Source organism: Micromys minutus (assembly GCF_963924665.1).
Source record: "Micromys minutus genome assembly, chromosome: 2".
NCBI lineage: Eukaryota > Metazoa > Chordata > Mammalia > Rodentia > Muridae > Micromys > Micromys minutus.
In genome coordinates, this window is record NC_137971.1 from 60,155,124 (window position 1) to 60,170,964 (window position 15,841).

The following is a 15,841-nucleotide window of genomic DNA, read 5'->3' on the forward strand; positions in this document are numbered from 1 at the left end:
GAGGGGGGCTGCTATAGGAGCTCAGGTTTGGTCCTTGGAAGTGTTTATGTGGGAGGGAGCTACCTGGCACTGAGTAACTGGTGGATCCCTGAAGTCACAGCAGCTCCGCGAAGGCGGAGGCTCCGCTCACCTGCTCTGCTCTCCTCCCTACACCAGGGCAGCCAGAGCGACAGGTCCCCGAGGGGTAGCTGCACCTTAGTAACATGAAACTGGTAGAAGCTTTGAGGCTTCCATAGGGCAGTGATTTCTTAAGGGGTAGCAGCAGCAAATGCCCACCCTGGCTACAACCAGACTCCAGGAAGCTCACAGGGTGGAGGCAGAGAGCTTTCATGGAGTGCCTTCATGATAAGGTGGGGGGGGGGGCAAGAGGCACCTGCTCACTGCTATGCCTAATCCTCTCTGGCAGTGAACTCTCCCTGGAATCAGCCCTCTGGAGGGGGTACCTCAGAGTCGGGGCTGGGACTTCCAAAAGAGAGTTTATGGGGAGGGGAAGGGCAAGGCTGAGCACCTTTCACAATAACGATCTACAAAGGAAGGGGCTAACTGAAGTGAGTAGTCCCCACACCCTGCCAGTGGGGACAGCACCAGCTTGCCAGACCCCGAATCTAGGAAAGGGAAGTGATGTTGGAACGTCCTCCGGGTGGTGCCATGATCTTCTGAGCTGTACGTCTGGCAATGTGATCATCAGCCTGAGAGCCTGAAAAAGGGGAGGTAAGTGTGAATAGGAGGTTAAAGGGGGACAGTAGGGCTCTCCTTCCATCCAAAAGGGAAGTCGGACCTGGCTGGCTACACTTATTAAACCAGGACCACAGAACCTATCTATCCAACCTCATGCAGTGTGTTCACAGGGTTGGTTTTCTCCCCAAAGCTATGGCTGACAGGGCAGGTGGCCAGGAAGCCTGAACATCCCTAAGACAATGGAAACAGCCAATGGAGCAAAGGCCAGAGAGCTCTGCAATCTGTGAGGGTAGGAAGGCAAAGGCTAACTCTCCAGGCAGCCTGCCTTGCTTGGTCCCTGTGTGGATCTTTATGAAGGCAGGTGCTTGCTTGCCCTGTCTTCAAGGTGATCTTGCATTCTGAAGGACTCCCCCTTATCCTACATCACCAAGTGACCAGAAACTGTTATCACCTCCCAAACAGGAAATTGAGAGAAGTAAGGTAATATGGTGATGTAGTGCCCACTCAAGGGTGGGGAGGGTCTGCCTTGGTAGGCAAGAGGGGGAACAGAGAAGCCCCTCAGCTAGCGAAATCCAACTCTGTTGGTCAACATGGCAGGTACACTCTAGTGTGTCCCCAAGTGCTAAGGACACAGCTCAGACCTATGCCTCACACTTCACCAGTGATTCTGGAGATAGTATTGCTGAGGAAACTGTATTATAACTTGGGTCCCCACAGAGGTGACACCTCTCTCCCATATGGACACTGGACATTCTGTGTTTAGTCCTGGGCTAACATGTCCTCTCCAAGCTTGCTTGATTCAAGGCGCAGGTTCATCTCAGCAGCACCCCAAGGGCAAATGCTAGGACACAAATGGGCTTCCACAGCAGAGGTGCATACCTCATTGCTTCTCACCAAGGTCAGTGCCCCCTACCCTACAGTACCCACACTGGCTGTCCACAGGGCAGGCCCACCCTGGGATCTGCCCTGTGTCCAAGTCTCCAGCTGAGCTTAGGGCCCTCTGGGCACAAGCTGGACCTGGAAGAAGAGCCTCTTACCCCATGCCCAGACCCAACTCACCAGATAGGCTGAATCCCGACTGGTGCAGGTTGCGCACGGGTGGCACTGAGATCTTGCCTGGACAAGATGCACGGGCCTGTGTGCCACTCCCTGGCTTGGCAGGTAACATCACTTCATGGACAGGCCCGTCGTACAGACCTCGGGGTACACCGTGAATCTCTGCTAGCTGCGAGGCCAAGAAAGCTGGGGGTTAGCTAGTTACATTGATGAAGTACCCTGCCTATCTTCTCTGTACTCCAACTGACCCTGCTCAGTTTTCCCATGCTCACCTGAAATAAAGGATCATACACAGCTTCATACACACCTCCCTGAGTGTTCTCCCTGACTATCAGTCTGTGCACACACATGCACACACACACACACAGAGAGAGAGAGACAGAGAGAGACAAAGAGCAAAAGAGAGTGTGCACGCACAAGAGAGCGTACCTTGGCCACAAAAGATCTTCAGAGAAGGCTATTTAAGAGCAAAGCAGGCTCCTGTGGAACTGGAACAAAACCCAGGTCCCAACTATGACCAGGAGGCAGCTTTGGGATGAGGTTCAGGATCCCATGTGCCAGAAAAGGGCTCCCAATGCCAGAGGTATTCCTAGGACCCCAGCATGCACCATTGACCCAAAGAGAGAAGTTGGTGGGCTTGGGCTCCTGGCTAACATCTCCCTCTGGGTTCCTGGGCCTACTTGACAATCTGGTCTGAGCCAGCCCACAAGGCTCTGGCTAGATCCTACTGGCAAGGGGCAGGGGTGTCACTACCTAGCAGATGACAGCAAACAGGAATGAACTGGTTTTCATCATCACATCTCCTCTGCACATGGGACTAGGCTTGCCTCGTGCAGAACTGTCCACTACAAGCTCCTTCTAGGGTCTCAATCCATGTTTTACCCCTCAGGAGGAAGTAGAGTACATATGATGTGCTCTGGACCACATTAGCATATCTTCATGGTAATCTACTTAGGGAGGTGATTATAATGTTCATCTTTCCTATGGACAACTGTAACAGGAGGTATATACCACCGCCGCCACTGAGCAGGCAGCGGGCACAGGGGGCACAGGGGGAGCCGGAGAGACCAGGCCTGCTAAGGGCCTCCTGGTCTCTTCCCTTATAATAGGCAATGATAAGTAGGCCTTGGGCAAGTGAATGGCTTCCACTATGCCTTCCAAATCCACATCAGCTGGAAGGCAGGACCTCACACAAGGGCTCTGACTCTGCACTGGGAAGTCCATGCCTACCACCATCTGATGTCCTGTCACCCCAGGTCAGCCTCTTACCCTGTTGCGAGCCTTTATCCTCTTATAGACAAAGTCTGGGAATGTCTTCCGGGGAATGAAGCGGCCAGCCCCTGGAGTGACAAGCAGGTTTCCATCCTCCAGCACCACTCTGCCCTGGCTTATGACCACTGTGGGCACTCCTCGGCACTCCACTCCTTCAAAGATGTTGTACTCTACATTCTGAGGAGAGGCCCACAGGTGCAGCACCCTTCAGCCCCGATCCCAGGGCTGCCCAGCACTACAGGTAACCTGCATCTGCTGTGCTAAGACACCCGGAACAAAAGGCAAGGAAGGCGGGCAAGTGACACACAGAAGGAATTATCCCTCAACCAGCCCAGCACCCCTAAGTCATGGGGTTCTTATGAAATCAAAGGGAGCAGAGGATGTTGTGGGGATGGGGCTGGGGTGGAGCTTGCCTAGGCAGGTGTGGCACCCTCTGCCTCAGTCTCCTAATTGGTAGGATCGGTCAGTAGACTCAACCATACACCCATGAGAACAGCAGACAAGGTACTGGCCAAGCAAAGTGCTCTGTAGATGTGGTGCTGGACAGGACAAGGCTGCCACCTATCTGGAAACTCCCTGGGAAGCAGGTCCAGCCAGATTTGGCTAAGGAGGGGGGCATCCTCACCAGGTTATGGCTCTTGGCAGAGATGACTTTTGTGGCCCTGGGGTTCCAGATGACCAGGTCAGCATCAGAACCCACAGCCACACGCCCCTTCCTGGGGTAAAAATTGAAGATCTTGGCAGCATTTGTGCTGGTCACAGCAACGAATTCATTCTCGTCCATTTTCCCTGAAGCCTGAGAAGGAAAAGGACCAGCTAAGGGGAAGGCTGGTAGATATCACGGGGTAGCCCAAGTTCAGAAAGGGTTCAATCCATGACCTCATTATGGAAATAACCCAGTGGTACAAATGCCCATCCAGACAGGGGTACTAATGACAGTGACCAGGTAGTCCAGTCGTGTGCCTGCTTCTATGGGCACAGCCCATTTCTAGCTGCCTTTGTGAATAAATGGTGATATTTTGATACCAACACCAGTGCCCCTTGGGACACTGTGGAAGTCTCCCTGGTTTGTAGGCATGGCAGAGGGAGGAATTCAAGATGGGGGCCAGGATACAGAGGAAGGAAACCTGCCCTCTAAATATGCACCTGTGTACCCGCCTGCCTGCCCGCCTTCCTTCTGACAAAATTCTGCTATGTAGCTCAGGCTGACTTTACAGGCTAAATATTCCTGCCTTAGCTTCTAGAGTGCCGGAACTCCAGGCCTGCATCACTTTGCCTGGCTATAAATGAATCCCTTTTTAAAAATTTAAAGTTCTTTATTAACATGTAACAATTATATATTTATGTTATGCAGGATGACGGATGTGTCATTTATCTCCATGGTAGGGAATCCATAAATGTGATAATCTTGTCCCGAGGACTAGGTAGCTAGGTGCCGTCTCTGCTAAGAAGGCTTGGAGGGGTAAAGCTGGTGGTGTCTCTCACACACACAAGCATTTCTGGTGGTGGGGTCCTCCTACAGCATGCTGCTGACAGCCTAGCCTCACCCACATCTCCCCAGGCCTAGACTTACCACACATTTCTCCCAGACCACAGACATGCGTTCTTCTACCCCGTTGATGCCCTCGGGGATCAGCGTGAAGTTATCTTTGCCCACAGCCTTCTGGGCAGTAGTGAAGGTGCAGTGTGCGCTGCCTGTCACCTGGAGGTCCCCACTGAGAACAAGCCAGGGTCAGAGTGGGCCGGGGGCTGGCCCTTCTGAACTGACCACAACTGGGTCAGCTCCAGCTTCCTAGGCAGCCAGCCGAGGCCAAGGAAGAGATCAGAGCTGGTACTTATGTACAGAAGGGAGAGAGTGGGCAATGTGGCCATAATATGGAGACCACGAACAGAATTGTGAGGGGCAAGGCGGCACAGGGGTGGGGAACCCCAGCTGGGACCAGAGAGCCCAGTAGTTCCCCAGCTAGCTTTCCTGTCAAAGCCTGGGATTCCTCTGGGAGTGTCTGGAGGAAGCACAGGCTTGGAGGCCGCAGGCTGTGCTGAGCTTTGAGGTGGTGAGCGCTCACCTGGACAGCAGAGAGGTCAGGTGGTCTGCGGTAGTAGGGTCCGGGTTGATTGGGGGTGAAGTGACGAAGGCTGCGGCCTTGGCCCAGTTCTTGCTCCAGTAGTGTGAGCCATCAGTGCCCAGGCTGGCAGTGATAGGTTCTCCAAAGACGACCACCCCTAAAATGAGCGAGGGTTATGGCAGGACCCCACTAACCTGTGCCCACCAGGAGCCTGAGCACAGCATGGGTCTCCCACTGCTTCTGACTCAGTCCTTACTTTCATGACCAGGAAACTCTTGTCCTCTTTTCTGGGGCCCCTGGCTAGTCACTGGCCCTGTGGGGTGGGTCTTCAGGAGGTGTAGTGACTAAGAGACAAATCCTAGGGGTCAGGCTGGGCCACAGAATAGAGTTTGACCAGTTAAGTCTGTCACTTCAGACTCAGAGAGGCCTTGTGCCAGACCTCTGAACTAGGCTGAGGCTGCTCCTATACATGAGTGGGAAAGCATCAGGCTCAGAGTTGGGTGGGGACTGGTCCTGCTGCAGAGTTGCTTCTTAGGAGGAGGGGTGACACTTCAGAGTAATCCTCTTCCTTGTAAGCATAGTGGGTTTCTGTGCCAATCTTTGGGAAGAACACTTGTCCTTGTCCACCTCCACTTCCACCTCAGGGACTCCACGGTCTCCAGGCAGGGTTAGAAATGAGTTCTCATTATGAGCCTGGCTGGGGAAACGGATACTAGATCCTCCCTTGTTCCTGAAGATGCTGCCTCTTTTATGTATGACATTGGTCCTATGCCCCAATCCTGGCTCTCTCCAGTGCCCTGGTGACTGCTGGGGCTTCCCTAGCCTTCTGAACTCACAGTCTTTCTGGTTCCACACATGGTCTAGCCCCTGCCAACCACTGCTGTGGACCTGCCAGGACAGAGCTGTCTGGCCCTAGATAGTCTGAGAGCTATGGGCAAGGAGCCCCTCAGCTCTCAGGATGAGTTGGCCCCCAAATCCACAACAAAAATGAAAGTGAGCCCTCCTATGGAATTGAGAATCCTCAGATAAATACTCATAATTCTACCCTTGGGTCCCCTGGGAACAGAAACACAGGGCCTCAATTTGCTAAGAACCCCTAGTAGGCAGTTATTACTCTAACAAGGCTGGAACCTAGGGTCCAGCCTTATCCCTCATGAGGACACAGGGCTCCTAAACGTCCATGGGACTAACAGGTGCCCCATGAAGAGGCCTACTTTTCCACTGGGTCTTCCCTCCTTACCACCTGGAGGTCCTCAATTGTCAACAGAGCTCTGGGAAGCTAGAAACACATGGGAAGCCAGCGCCGGCACTCACCCCTGCGCTTGGCTTGGGCAACCATGTCAGCTGCACCCTTGCTCATCACCTTGGTGATGTATAGTGGGCAGTTGGCCTGCTTGGCAATGGTGACTGCTCTGTACACAGCCTCGGCCTCTACCTGAAGATGGTGAAGGGAGAGGCCAATCAGAACACAGTAAGCCCCGAGACTTCCTGACTAGGTAGGTTCTGGGACACCCAAAAAAAATGTATCAAACTGTAGGCCCTGGATGCATCCCTGCTGGAGCAAGGGCCCAGGTAAGGCCTCAGTGTCTAGAATCTGGGCCTTACAAGTTGACCCACACAATTCTCAGGGACCAAGTGCACACTGCCTTCTTGCCTCAGGTAAGGGCTGTGGGATGAGAAGTGACCAAGATGATTTGGGTAGGCAGAGGGTCATTGCATTAAGCCCACAAGATGAGGACAAAATGAGCAGAGTATGACTCAGGCCAGGAAGCAGGGCCAACTTAGCACAGCGCTGGGATCAGGGTGGGGAGATGGTATTCTCAGTAGGACAGACTTACCTCTTCTGGGTGGCTGAGCACATGGCCCTCAGGACCAGTGATGCCTTGCTCCAGCAGGCGCTTCTGTTCCTAAATGACCAACAGGACTCTTTGCTCCAGCCCCAAGGATCCCAAGCCCTGGACATGAAGTGCCTGGCTGACAAGCCCCATACCTCAAACATAGTCCTGGGCCCCTGGACCTCCCAGAACAGAACAAAATATCCACAAAGAACCCATAGCAGAGTAAGACTGGCCCAAGGTGCAGGCTCTTGACAGGCAGCCACCTCCCTTACTCCCTCCTGAGTGTCATTCTAAGGGACTGGCTTGGGTACTTTGGTAAGACCTGTGACCATCATGGGAAAACCTGTTTTTCCTAACTCCCTAGTTGTGGTCCAGGGAGTTATGGCTCCCTAACTCAGGCTGTGTGACCTTTGACTTAACATTCCCCTCCCTCCTTTAGGAATCTTGCTCCCATCCAAGGGTCACAGATGTCACAGTTCTCATATTGTCTCCACCCAGCTTTGTCTGCCCACTGGGCCACAGACTAGGTACCACCTTGACCCACCCAGCCAACCCTGTTGGTAACATAGCATCTCACACCTCCTCCACGATGTCCCCATTTTCTGCGTGCACCTGGGCCACAGCTCCCAGGTCCCGGATGAGGCTGAAGATTTCATATATCTGTGGAAACAGAGTTTCGTGATTGTAGGGTCATCTCTCCTGAAACAACAGAAGACACCCCACTTACTCACTCCCTCTGAGCTTGCTCTCACCTGACCATCCGTGCACTGACACCTGTCCTTGTATGCCATGAAGACCAGGAAGGAGTTCACACCTAGAAGAAAGGCTAGAGGGAATCAGACACCAGAGAGGAACCGACAGACAGTGACATTCTCCCCCAGAAGCTGTGCTGGCTGGCATAACATCCTGCAGTCAAACCTTCATCAACAAACCATGTCACACGGTAGAGTCGGCTGGGTCTCAGCCACTCCCTTGCTGCTGCTCCACACCCTGAGCTTGGAACACTTTGCTTGCCCAGTATATGGTGAAGAATATACCTACTATCACCGCCACCACCTGTCAGGAAGATCTCCACTCCTGCAAGGCACAGAGCAGTGGAATGGGCTTGCTGCCCAAGCTCCATCCTTTCTTTTCAGGAGAAGCAGCCAAGCCTGGCATGCTGAGGGAGCTTCTCTCAGCCCATCTGGCATGTCACCTGCCTACAGGTCCTGAGTCCTGCTTCACCACACTACAACTCACAGTGCATGTTCATGACACTCTGAGAGGGGCAGGAGAGTCTCAGGGCTGGGACCTCAGGAAGGGAGGAGCCGATGCCCATAACATTGAAGTCCATTCAAGAGCAAGGGTGAGCTTTCCCAACTCCTGAGTAGCCAGAATTTACTCAGGACCTCCCAGGATCAGGACTGATGAAGGTCCATTGGGACTCGAAGGCAGACCCAAGTCCACCCAGTCCAGGGCCCTATCCCCTTGCTAGATAGAAATGAAGTGGGGAAAATGGGGCCATCTTGTGCCATCCTCCCAGGTTATGACTTGCATGTGATGTCAATTTCCGATTAGAAGGCAATCATGACAGGGAGAGGGAATGCTGCAGGCATCCAGTTCAGAGACGTGAGGCTGCAGACTCTAACTGCTAACTGGAGCGCCGACTCCACTACACCCAAGTGGAAGAAGCATGGGGGCCTATGCTCCAAAGGACATCAGTGTGAGGACTATAATTTTCTGGAAACTGGAACCCAAGGAGAGTTTGGACTAAGGGCCTTGGGTCCAAAGCAAGCAGACAGCAGTGTCCCTTATAAATGCCAAGGGTTCTGCAGTCAGGAAGTCCAGTGTCTTGGCCCAAGTCATCTGTGAGCTACAGATGCCACTTGGAACTCGGTGGAAGACGTGTATCCAGTAGAGTGTCATTGTTTGTTAGCCCACTAATAAACTCTGGTGTGGTTTTAGCTTTAGGACTTTGCGTAGAATGGAGCTAGTCTTGCCTTACAGGTGAGTCAGTCTCAATACAGAGCTTAAAGCAACCTGTTAAGAGAAAAACCAAGTGATGGAAATGTGGCTGCATCTCTGTCATCAGGGCCTCTCTCTAAAAACAAAACAAACAAACAAAAAGAGAGCCAAGGACAGCATACTCGCTGCACCTTCTGTGGGAAGTCCAGAGTCTTTGGAAGCAGAATTGACTTTGGATGACTCTTCTCCAATTTGATTCCTAAATCCCCGCCTTCGGATCAGGCTGACAGACTGTAGCAAGTCACAGGGCTTCTAGATGGGACCCCTTGGTCTGCCTGCAGACACAGTGATTCCCAGGTACCGCCACCCCTCACTGCTGCCCACCTTTGTCCCTGACAAGCGCTTCCAGCTCCTCTTTGGTGCTGTCATGCCAGCGGGGAATGTCCACGTGTAGGGAGTAGTCACAGCAGGCTGCACTGTCCGCGCGCTCCCGCCACTGCTCATAGGCCGCCAGCAGGCTCACACCAGCATCAGGAAACACATGGTCCACTGTTGGGGACAGCACATTTAGCTAGGCTCCCCAGCCTGGCCAAGATGTCCCACTACTGTCTCTAAGGAGGATTTGGGTTCACATTCTGGAGACCAGAGTGGGACTGGAGGAACATATAGCAGCGGGAGGTCCTCTCTTGCTACCTTCCCTGTTCCTTCCAGTCAGCACAGTATCTTCTGTGATACATCCTTCCAGCCTCTCTGAGGAGAGCACTGAGAGGGGAGCCCAAGTTCAAGCCACCCCACTTCCAGCAGACCTTGGCTCCCTGGAGAATAGTAGTGATGGTAAGGGGTTCCAGTTGTCCACAGTTCCTGGCCCTGTGGACCTGAAGGCTTCTAGAAAACTCTTTCTACTGAGTCAGTTTCTATGGCCTCAGTGTCTCCACATGGCCCAAATAGTACCAAATCACTCCTGCATGTGTCACTGTGCTGGCTCCTTCCCACTCTCAGGTCCAAACAGTGCTCACTGGCCAATTCTGGGATGTGCCAGGAGAGAGCTCAGAGGGGTTACTAAACAAAACGGTGCACCTCAGGAAGCAATGGCTGTCATCTCTAGGCCACACTCCCGTTTGCCCATCGCTCAGATCACCAGCCAGGAGTGGGTTCATGCACTACATGGCCTTAAGTATATTTCATTTGTGTTTCCAGAGACACCTCACAAGCAGGTCATGTGACAGTGTAGCTGTGCTGGCTCACTTGGACTACCACATGCACTTGAGCAGGAGCCTGCAGTGGCCACCCTGCTACTAGCCTTCCTTTAATTGGTGACAAGCTTTGAGTATAGTAATGGCTGAGCATTGTTGTGAGGTTCCCCGACTCCCTAGAACTATAGCCCCTGGTAGCAGTAGGGACAGACAGTACTTACTGTGTGCCTGGTGCATAAAGAAACTGTGTGTTAAGTCCTTTATCCTCAGATCTTAGAGATGAGCCCTTTCCTCCTATCTTGAAGGCATATAGCATAAGTATATGGGGCCGTAATAATGAGGCCAAATACAGAGAGAACTCAGAAATGAAAGTATAAATGTCTTATCTCAAAAACCATAGCCTCAGTTCTTGACAGAGGCAAGAACTTACTGCAAACAGATTTCAAAAGCAGGGAGGGCTCAGGTCACAACTCTTCTGGTCCAGAGCACTGGGATTTCCAAACCCTAGTTCCTGGCCAGCTGCCAATCCCCTAGGGGTGCAAATGAGCTCACTTCTAATTATCCAGAGCCCATCAGCATACAAGACCTAGCCAAGGCAATTGGCCCAGAAAGAGATGCAGGAATGGCCAGGGTGTGCCCAGCACATTTTAGATGGAGACATAACAGAGAAACAGAACTGAGGAAAAACAACTCATGCAATCAGGAGATGGGCCATGCACTGTCTAAGGGCCTAAGCACCCACAGAAACTCAGTCTTGTACTAAGTATTGTGATAATGCAAAGATATACATGGAGGCTGGAGCTTTTGTGTTATTCAAGGCTTCGTGACTACCTGGCAGGTGGCCTGAACACTCACATATCATCGTGGTCCCGCCTGCTAGGGCCGCCTTGGTGCCCTGACAGAAATCATCAGCTGGGGTCATTCCCAGCACAGGCATCTGCAGCCGGGTGTGGACGTCAACTCCCCCAGGCAGTACCATCAGGCCGTGGGCATCGATGGTTTTGATGCCCCCAGGGACGATAAGATTTTCTCCGATTTGTCTGAAAGCAACAAAAAGAGTCGTCTGTTCATGGAGAGCTCCAATTAGAACTCAAACAAGCCCCCATGGTAGTGGCTTTAAGAAGTGAGAGTTTAGAATCTTGCCTGTGAGAAAAAGGCAGGCCAGATGGCTACCTGTCTGCCCAGATGCCAGAGACTAAAACTCACACTGTCTCGGGAGAGCGATGCAGAGGGCCCAGTCCTGTGCCAATACGGCTTTCCTCCTGGCCTCCACTGAAGGCCCTGGACTGACCAGCGCTAGAGCTCCTTGGCACATAAAGCATCAGAGTGAGCAGCTCAGTATTTACTGTTCATCTCCAGGAGCCCAGACTTGTATGAAGGGCCGTGATAACACAAAGATACATGGACGCTGGCCCCATTGTGTTCTTCAAGGTCTAATGATTATCCAGCAAGACTATCACGTCTCAAGGACTGTTCCCAGGGACAGGGTTTTGGTTGGAGGAAGTATCTGAGTGATTTCCATCCCAAAGCAGACACCTGAGTACCAGGTAACCAACATTCACATATACACAAATCTACCAATAGCTCTGAGTAGAAACTTACTTAATCAGACCATCTTCCACATACAGATCAGCATGAAAGGACTGGTCATCATTCACAATCTTCCCACCTTTGATGAGCAGGCGGTCACTCTGACAGAGACAAAACAAGGGGTGCTGAGGGAGACATCTTGACTACTAGGAATGTGTCCCCTACAGTGACTGAAATGTTTTGACGCATTTTGTAAGCCATAAGAACCAACTCAAAGGTGTGTTGTGTTGATGGTACTCCAAAGCAGGATACTCAGAGCAGTGTCCGGTTCAGCCCCTGCACTAACTGTTCAGCAGATGCTGAAGGCAGGGGACTAATTAAGGACATCAGAATCTTCCTTCTGGCCATGGGGTCGGGGGTAGGGGAAATCTGGCCTGAGGGAAGGGCTAGTGACCTCACAGTTCTGAAAAAGTTCCTGAATGCTACCCTTCCACCTGTACTGACAAAGGTAGATGGGCAATAGAACAGCAGAACTGGGCTCTTACACCAATGCTGCAGACCTATGATGGGGCTAGAAGCCAGACATCTTAGTCTTGAATCCAGAGGTTACAGCCCCAGTATACACAGATGGAGGCAATGTGTCTCTACTATTCTCCACCAAGGCGCAGGTCCTAGAGCTATGAGAGGAATCCAGGCTGCCTTGAGCATCGCAGGGCTTCTCTGGGAAACTAGTCCTGGAGACCAGTGTGATGGGCAGAAGTAAAGGATTGCTCCAGGCCAGGAAGCAGCTATACAAAGGCCCCAAGTGGTACAGTAAATGGGGAAAGCAAAAGGGAGACCAGGCATACGAATTGGGCAAGTTGAGGCATACAGGTTTTGGAGTCCACGGGATGACACTGGGACCAGGAGCATTTGATTAGCTCTTACTGATACATCAATGACCTGGGCTGCTGGAAAGAAAACTGATTATGATATAGAAAAGGGAAGCAAGATGGCTGCTTGAATGGGTGCCTAGGTTGTTCAGGGAAGGTGAGAGGCTCTCGGTCAGTGTTACTGACATTAGCATAAGCAAATATATTTTATGAGGGTTGGGTGTTGATAAACAGAACTAACAGAAAGCCTACGAGCATGAAGAATGAGAGGTGGAAACTGGGTAGCTACAGGCCCTGATGCAGTGTGAAGGCCCTGATGCAGTGTGAAGGCCCTGATGCAGTATGAAGGCCCTGATGCAGTATGAAGGCCCTGATGCAGTGTGAAGGCCCTGATGCAGTGTGAAGGCCCTGATGCAGTGTGAAGGCCCTGATGCAGTGTGAAGGCCCTGATGCAGTGTGAAGGCGCTGATGCAGGGTGAAGGCCCTGATGTAGTGTGAAGGCCCTGATGCAGTGTGAAGGCCCTGATGTAGTGTGAAGGCGCTGATGCAGGGTGAAGGCTCTGATGTAGTGTGAAGGCCCTGATGTACTGTGAAGGCCATGATGCAGTGTGAAGGCCCTGATGTAGTGTGAAGGCGCTGATGCAGGGTGAAGGCCCTGATGTACTGTGAAGGCCCTGATGCAGTGTGAAGGCTCTGATGCAGTGTGAAGGCCCTGATGTAGTGTGAAGGCGCTGATGCAGTGTGAAGGCCCTGATGCAGGGTGAAGGCCCTGATGTACTGTGAAGGCCCTGATGCAGTGTGAAGGCTCTGATGCAGTGTGAAGGCCCTGATGCAGTGTGAAGGCTCTGATGCAGTGGATAAAGAAAGGGTTTGTGGGTAAGGCAAGCTTCTGTAGGCTAACCTCAGCAAAATGGAGGCAGAGAATCAAATGGATTGGTTCCAATGCTTCCCATCCATACAACAGATACTTAGAAGACCAACCAGAAGGGAAGAGTCAGGCAGAAAGAGGAACTTGCAGATGGAACTTTTACATGGTCCTCAGAATCAATAGCCTAGCTTTGGTGGCAAACATTGGAGACACACAAGGAGTGGAGGGGCAAATGCAGAACACTCGTGGGAAAAGAAACCTGTGGCTTCCCTTTTCCTACCCATTATGAGCCCCAGTTCTCCCTGTGAACTAGCCAGGGAGGCCACTCTGCATTGAAAAGGAAGCCTGACCGCATGCCCCAAATTCTATGTGGCACCAGGCCAGACCTCCAGGCCAGCTTCAGCTCCATGGCACTGTCAGCCTGAGGCCAGGAGAACCAGCCAAGAGTGTGCCAAGCAGAACCTTATCAGCCTGCAAGGATGACAGGGAGCCCTGTGAATACTTCACTGTTTTGACCAACTTCTTAAGTGTTGCCTTCCAAAGGCCTGGCCACTAAGCCCCAGCCTACATCACCCAGCCCTCTGTCCACACAAGATTTTAAAGCTGTATGTTGATTGGGGAAAAACATGAAAAAATGTCTTGTAAACATTGTATGAAATGCATCCACATTACAGCATCTACAGATAAAGTTCATTCATGCCCATGAAATCACCCTATCCACGAGTCCTCAAACGGGACAGATATGGTATGACCCATTGTGGAGGTAGCTCATTGACTCTAGAGCACGGATGCAGCTCCTTTACAAACTCTCTCCAAATGTCTGAAAGTGCTTGCCTACTAGCCTCTATGAGCATTGGCATCCTCACAGGCCCAGTACAGCCACCTACTTTGCTGGGGTCTGGACCACACCCCTTGTCTTTCCCTCTTGGCCTAGCCATTCTCAGAAAAACCTAGGAAAACTCAGCCCTTGGGAGAAAAGTCTGAGCCAGAAATCTTGAGTTCTGAGGTCCTTATTTAGACTCCTCTTTTTAGGTACCAGAGTTTGCATTGTGATGTCCCCTGAATTTGGGGGAGCAAGCAATACTGTAATATATCCCATATAGATGGATGGGCGTTCCAGTGAGCCCTCTCTCTTTTCATGAACACTGCTTGATACCACCATCTCTACTCACTGCCAACTGACTGGAGGGACTTTCGCCTCAGGTTTGGACCCCTAGCGATAGTAAGTAGGCACTCAAGAGGCAGGAACTACTTCTGGTCTCTCTGGGAGGAGACAAGGACTCCCCCCCAACACACACACACACACACACACACACACACACACACACACACACACCAGAAGGCTAGGGAGCTGACCTCACCAACAGTCTGATTAGACTCCAGAGTTCTAATGATGAGAACAAGTCTAGAGCTTTTTAAAGACTATCTGAAGCCACCGACCTGGTCCAGCTGTTCCCAGGAGCCCCCCCTTCTTCCCCAGGCTTCCGGCCACCCCAGTGGGAAGGCTTTGTTTCCTGGCCGGCTGGGTGGACACACTGACCTCCTACTTTTTGCCTGTCTGTGTTGGAGAGGTCTGTTCTAAAAGGAGGCTCTGTAGGGATGCTGGTTTCAGTGGTCAGCTAGTACTGGCTTCCTGGTGGAGTCTCTGAACCCGGCTTAGTGCAGGGGCTCGGGGCCTCCAGGAACACCAGATCTAGTAGCCAGGGCTAAATCGCTTTGTCTCGGACAAAGCGCTAGAGACACGAAAGCGGCGCGTCCAGGGGGTAGGTGGCCAGGGGCTGCTCTGGGAACAGCTTTGGACGTCCAAGTGCCTTGAGACCCGGAGCCAACAAAGGCTGTGTCTGCCAGTCGTCCTGAAGACAGAGCTCCAGGCAATGTCCACTTGAACCCCATCCGCCCCCACGCCAGATCCAGCCAGGAGGCGGGCCACCTGCGCTCTGGCTAGCAGGCCGCTGGCGCCCTTGGCTTCTCCAAGCAGATCACCCGAGTCCGGAGAGCTGGCGGGCTCCGGGCCTGTGCGCCGACTGCGCAATGGGTTTTGCACGGCCTGGGGAGCTCTCTCCGCAGCTGGCGGCGCGGGATGGAAAGGGCAAAAGAGGCTGGCGCCGGGCGGGGTACTGGAGCAGGTGTGGGACTCACGGACAGGGCCAGGAGGGTCCTCCGTTGAGCGTAAAAGCCAAGCCACTCCCGCCGTGGGCATGGGGCGCAGATGCAGCAGGGGAGGGGGCCCGACTCACCGTTATCCGGGGAATGCTCTTCTTGCCTTGGAAGGACATCTTGATCCACAGGCGGGCTGAGTGTCCTCCGTAGGGGCTGTGTGGACGTGGACGTGCCGGCGGGAACACGCACGGAGCTTAGGAAGTCCGAGTGTGAGGAGCCGGGCTCTGGGCTCCGATTAGCTTATTTGCATCCAGGCCCCGCCCGCCGACCTTCATTTGCATCCGGACCCCTCCCCCATGTTCCGGATTTTGCAGGCTTGCTTGAAATCTCTCCCTTCCCCTTTTCTTTTCCCTCCTTCCCTCCC

General features: G+C 52.6%; 1 protein-coding gene across 1 annotated transcript; it reads right to left on the minus strand.

The window, feature by feature from the left end:
- Positions 1-605: 605 nt before the first annotated feature.
- DPYSL4 (dihydropyrimidinase like 4) lies at positions 606-15,595 on the minus strand (the record flags this gene model as incomplete). Its single annotated transcript, XM_080910688.1, has 14 exons — positions 15,555-15,595; positions 11,650-11,738; positions 10,903-11,087; positions 9,239-9,403; positions 7,663-7,724; positions 7,490-7,570; positions 6,911-6,979; positions 6,387-6,507; positions 5,073-5,229; positions 4,580-4,721; positions 3,632-3,802; positions 3,004-3,183; positions 1,738-1,903; positions 606-697 (listed from the first exon to the last, which is right to left on the minus strand). Exons 1-14 carry the CDS (start codon positions 15,591-15,593, stop codon positions 606-608), a joined length of 1,719 nt encoding a protein of 572 aa, XP_080766814.1. The 5' UTR covers positions 15,594-15,595.
- Positions 15,596-15,841: the final 246 nt, after the last annotated feature.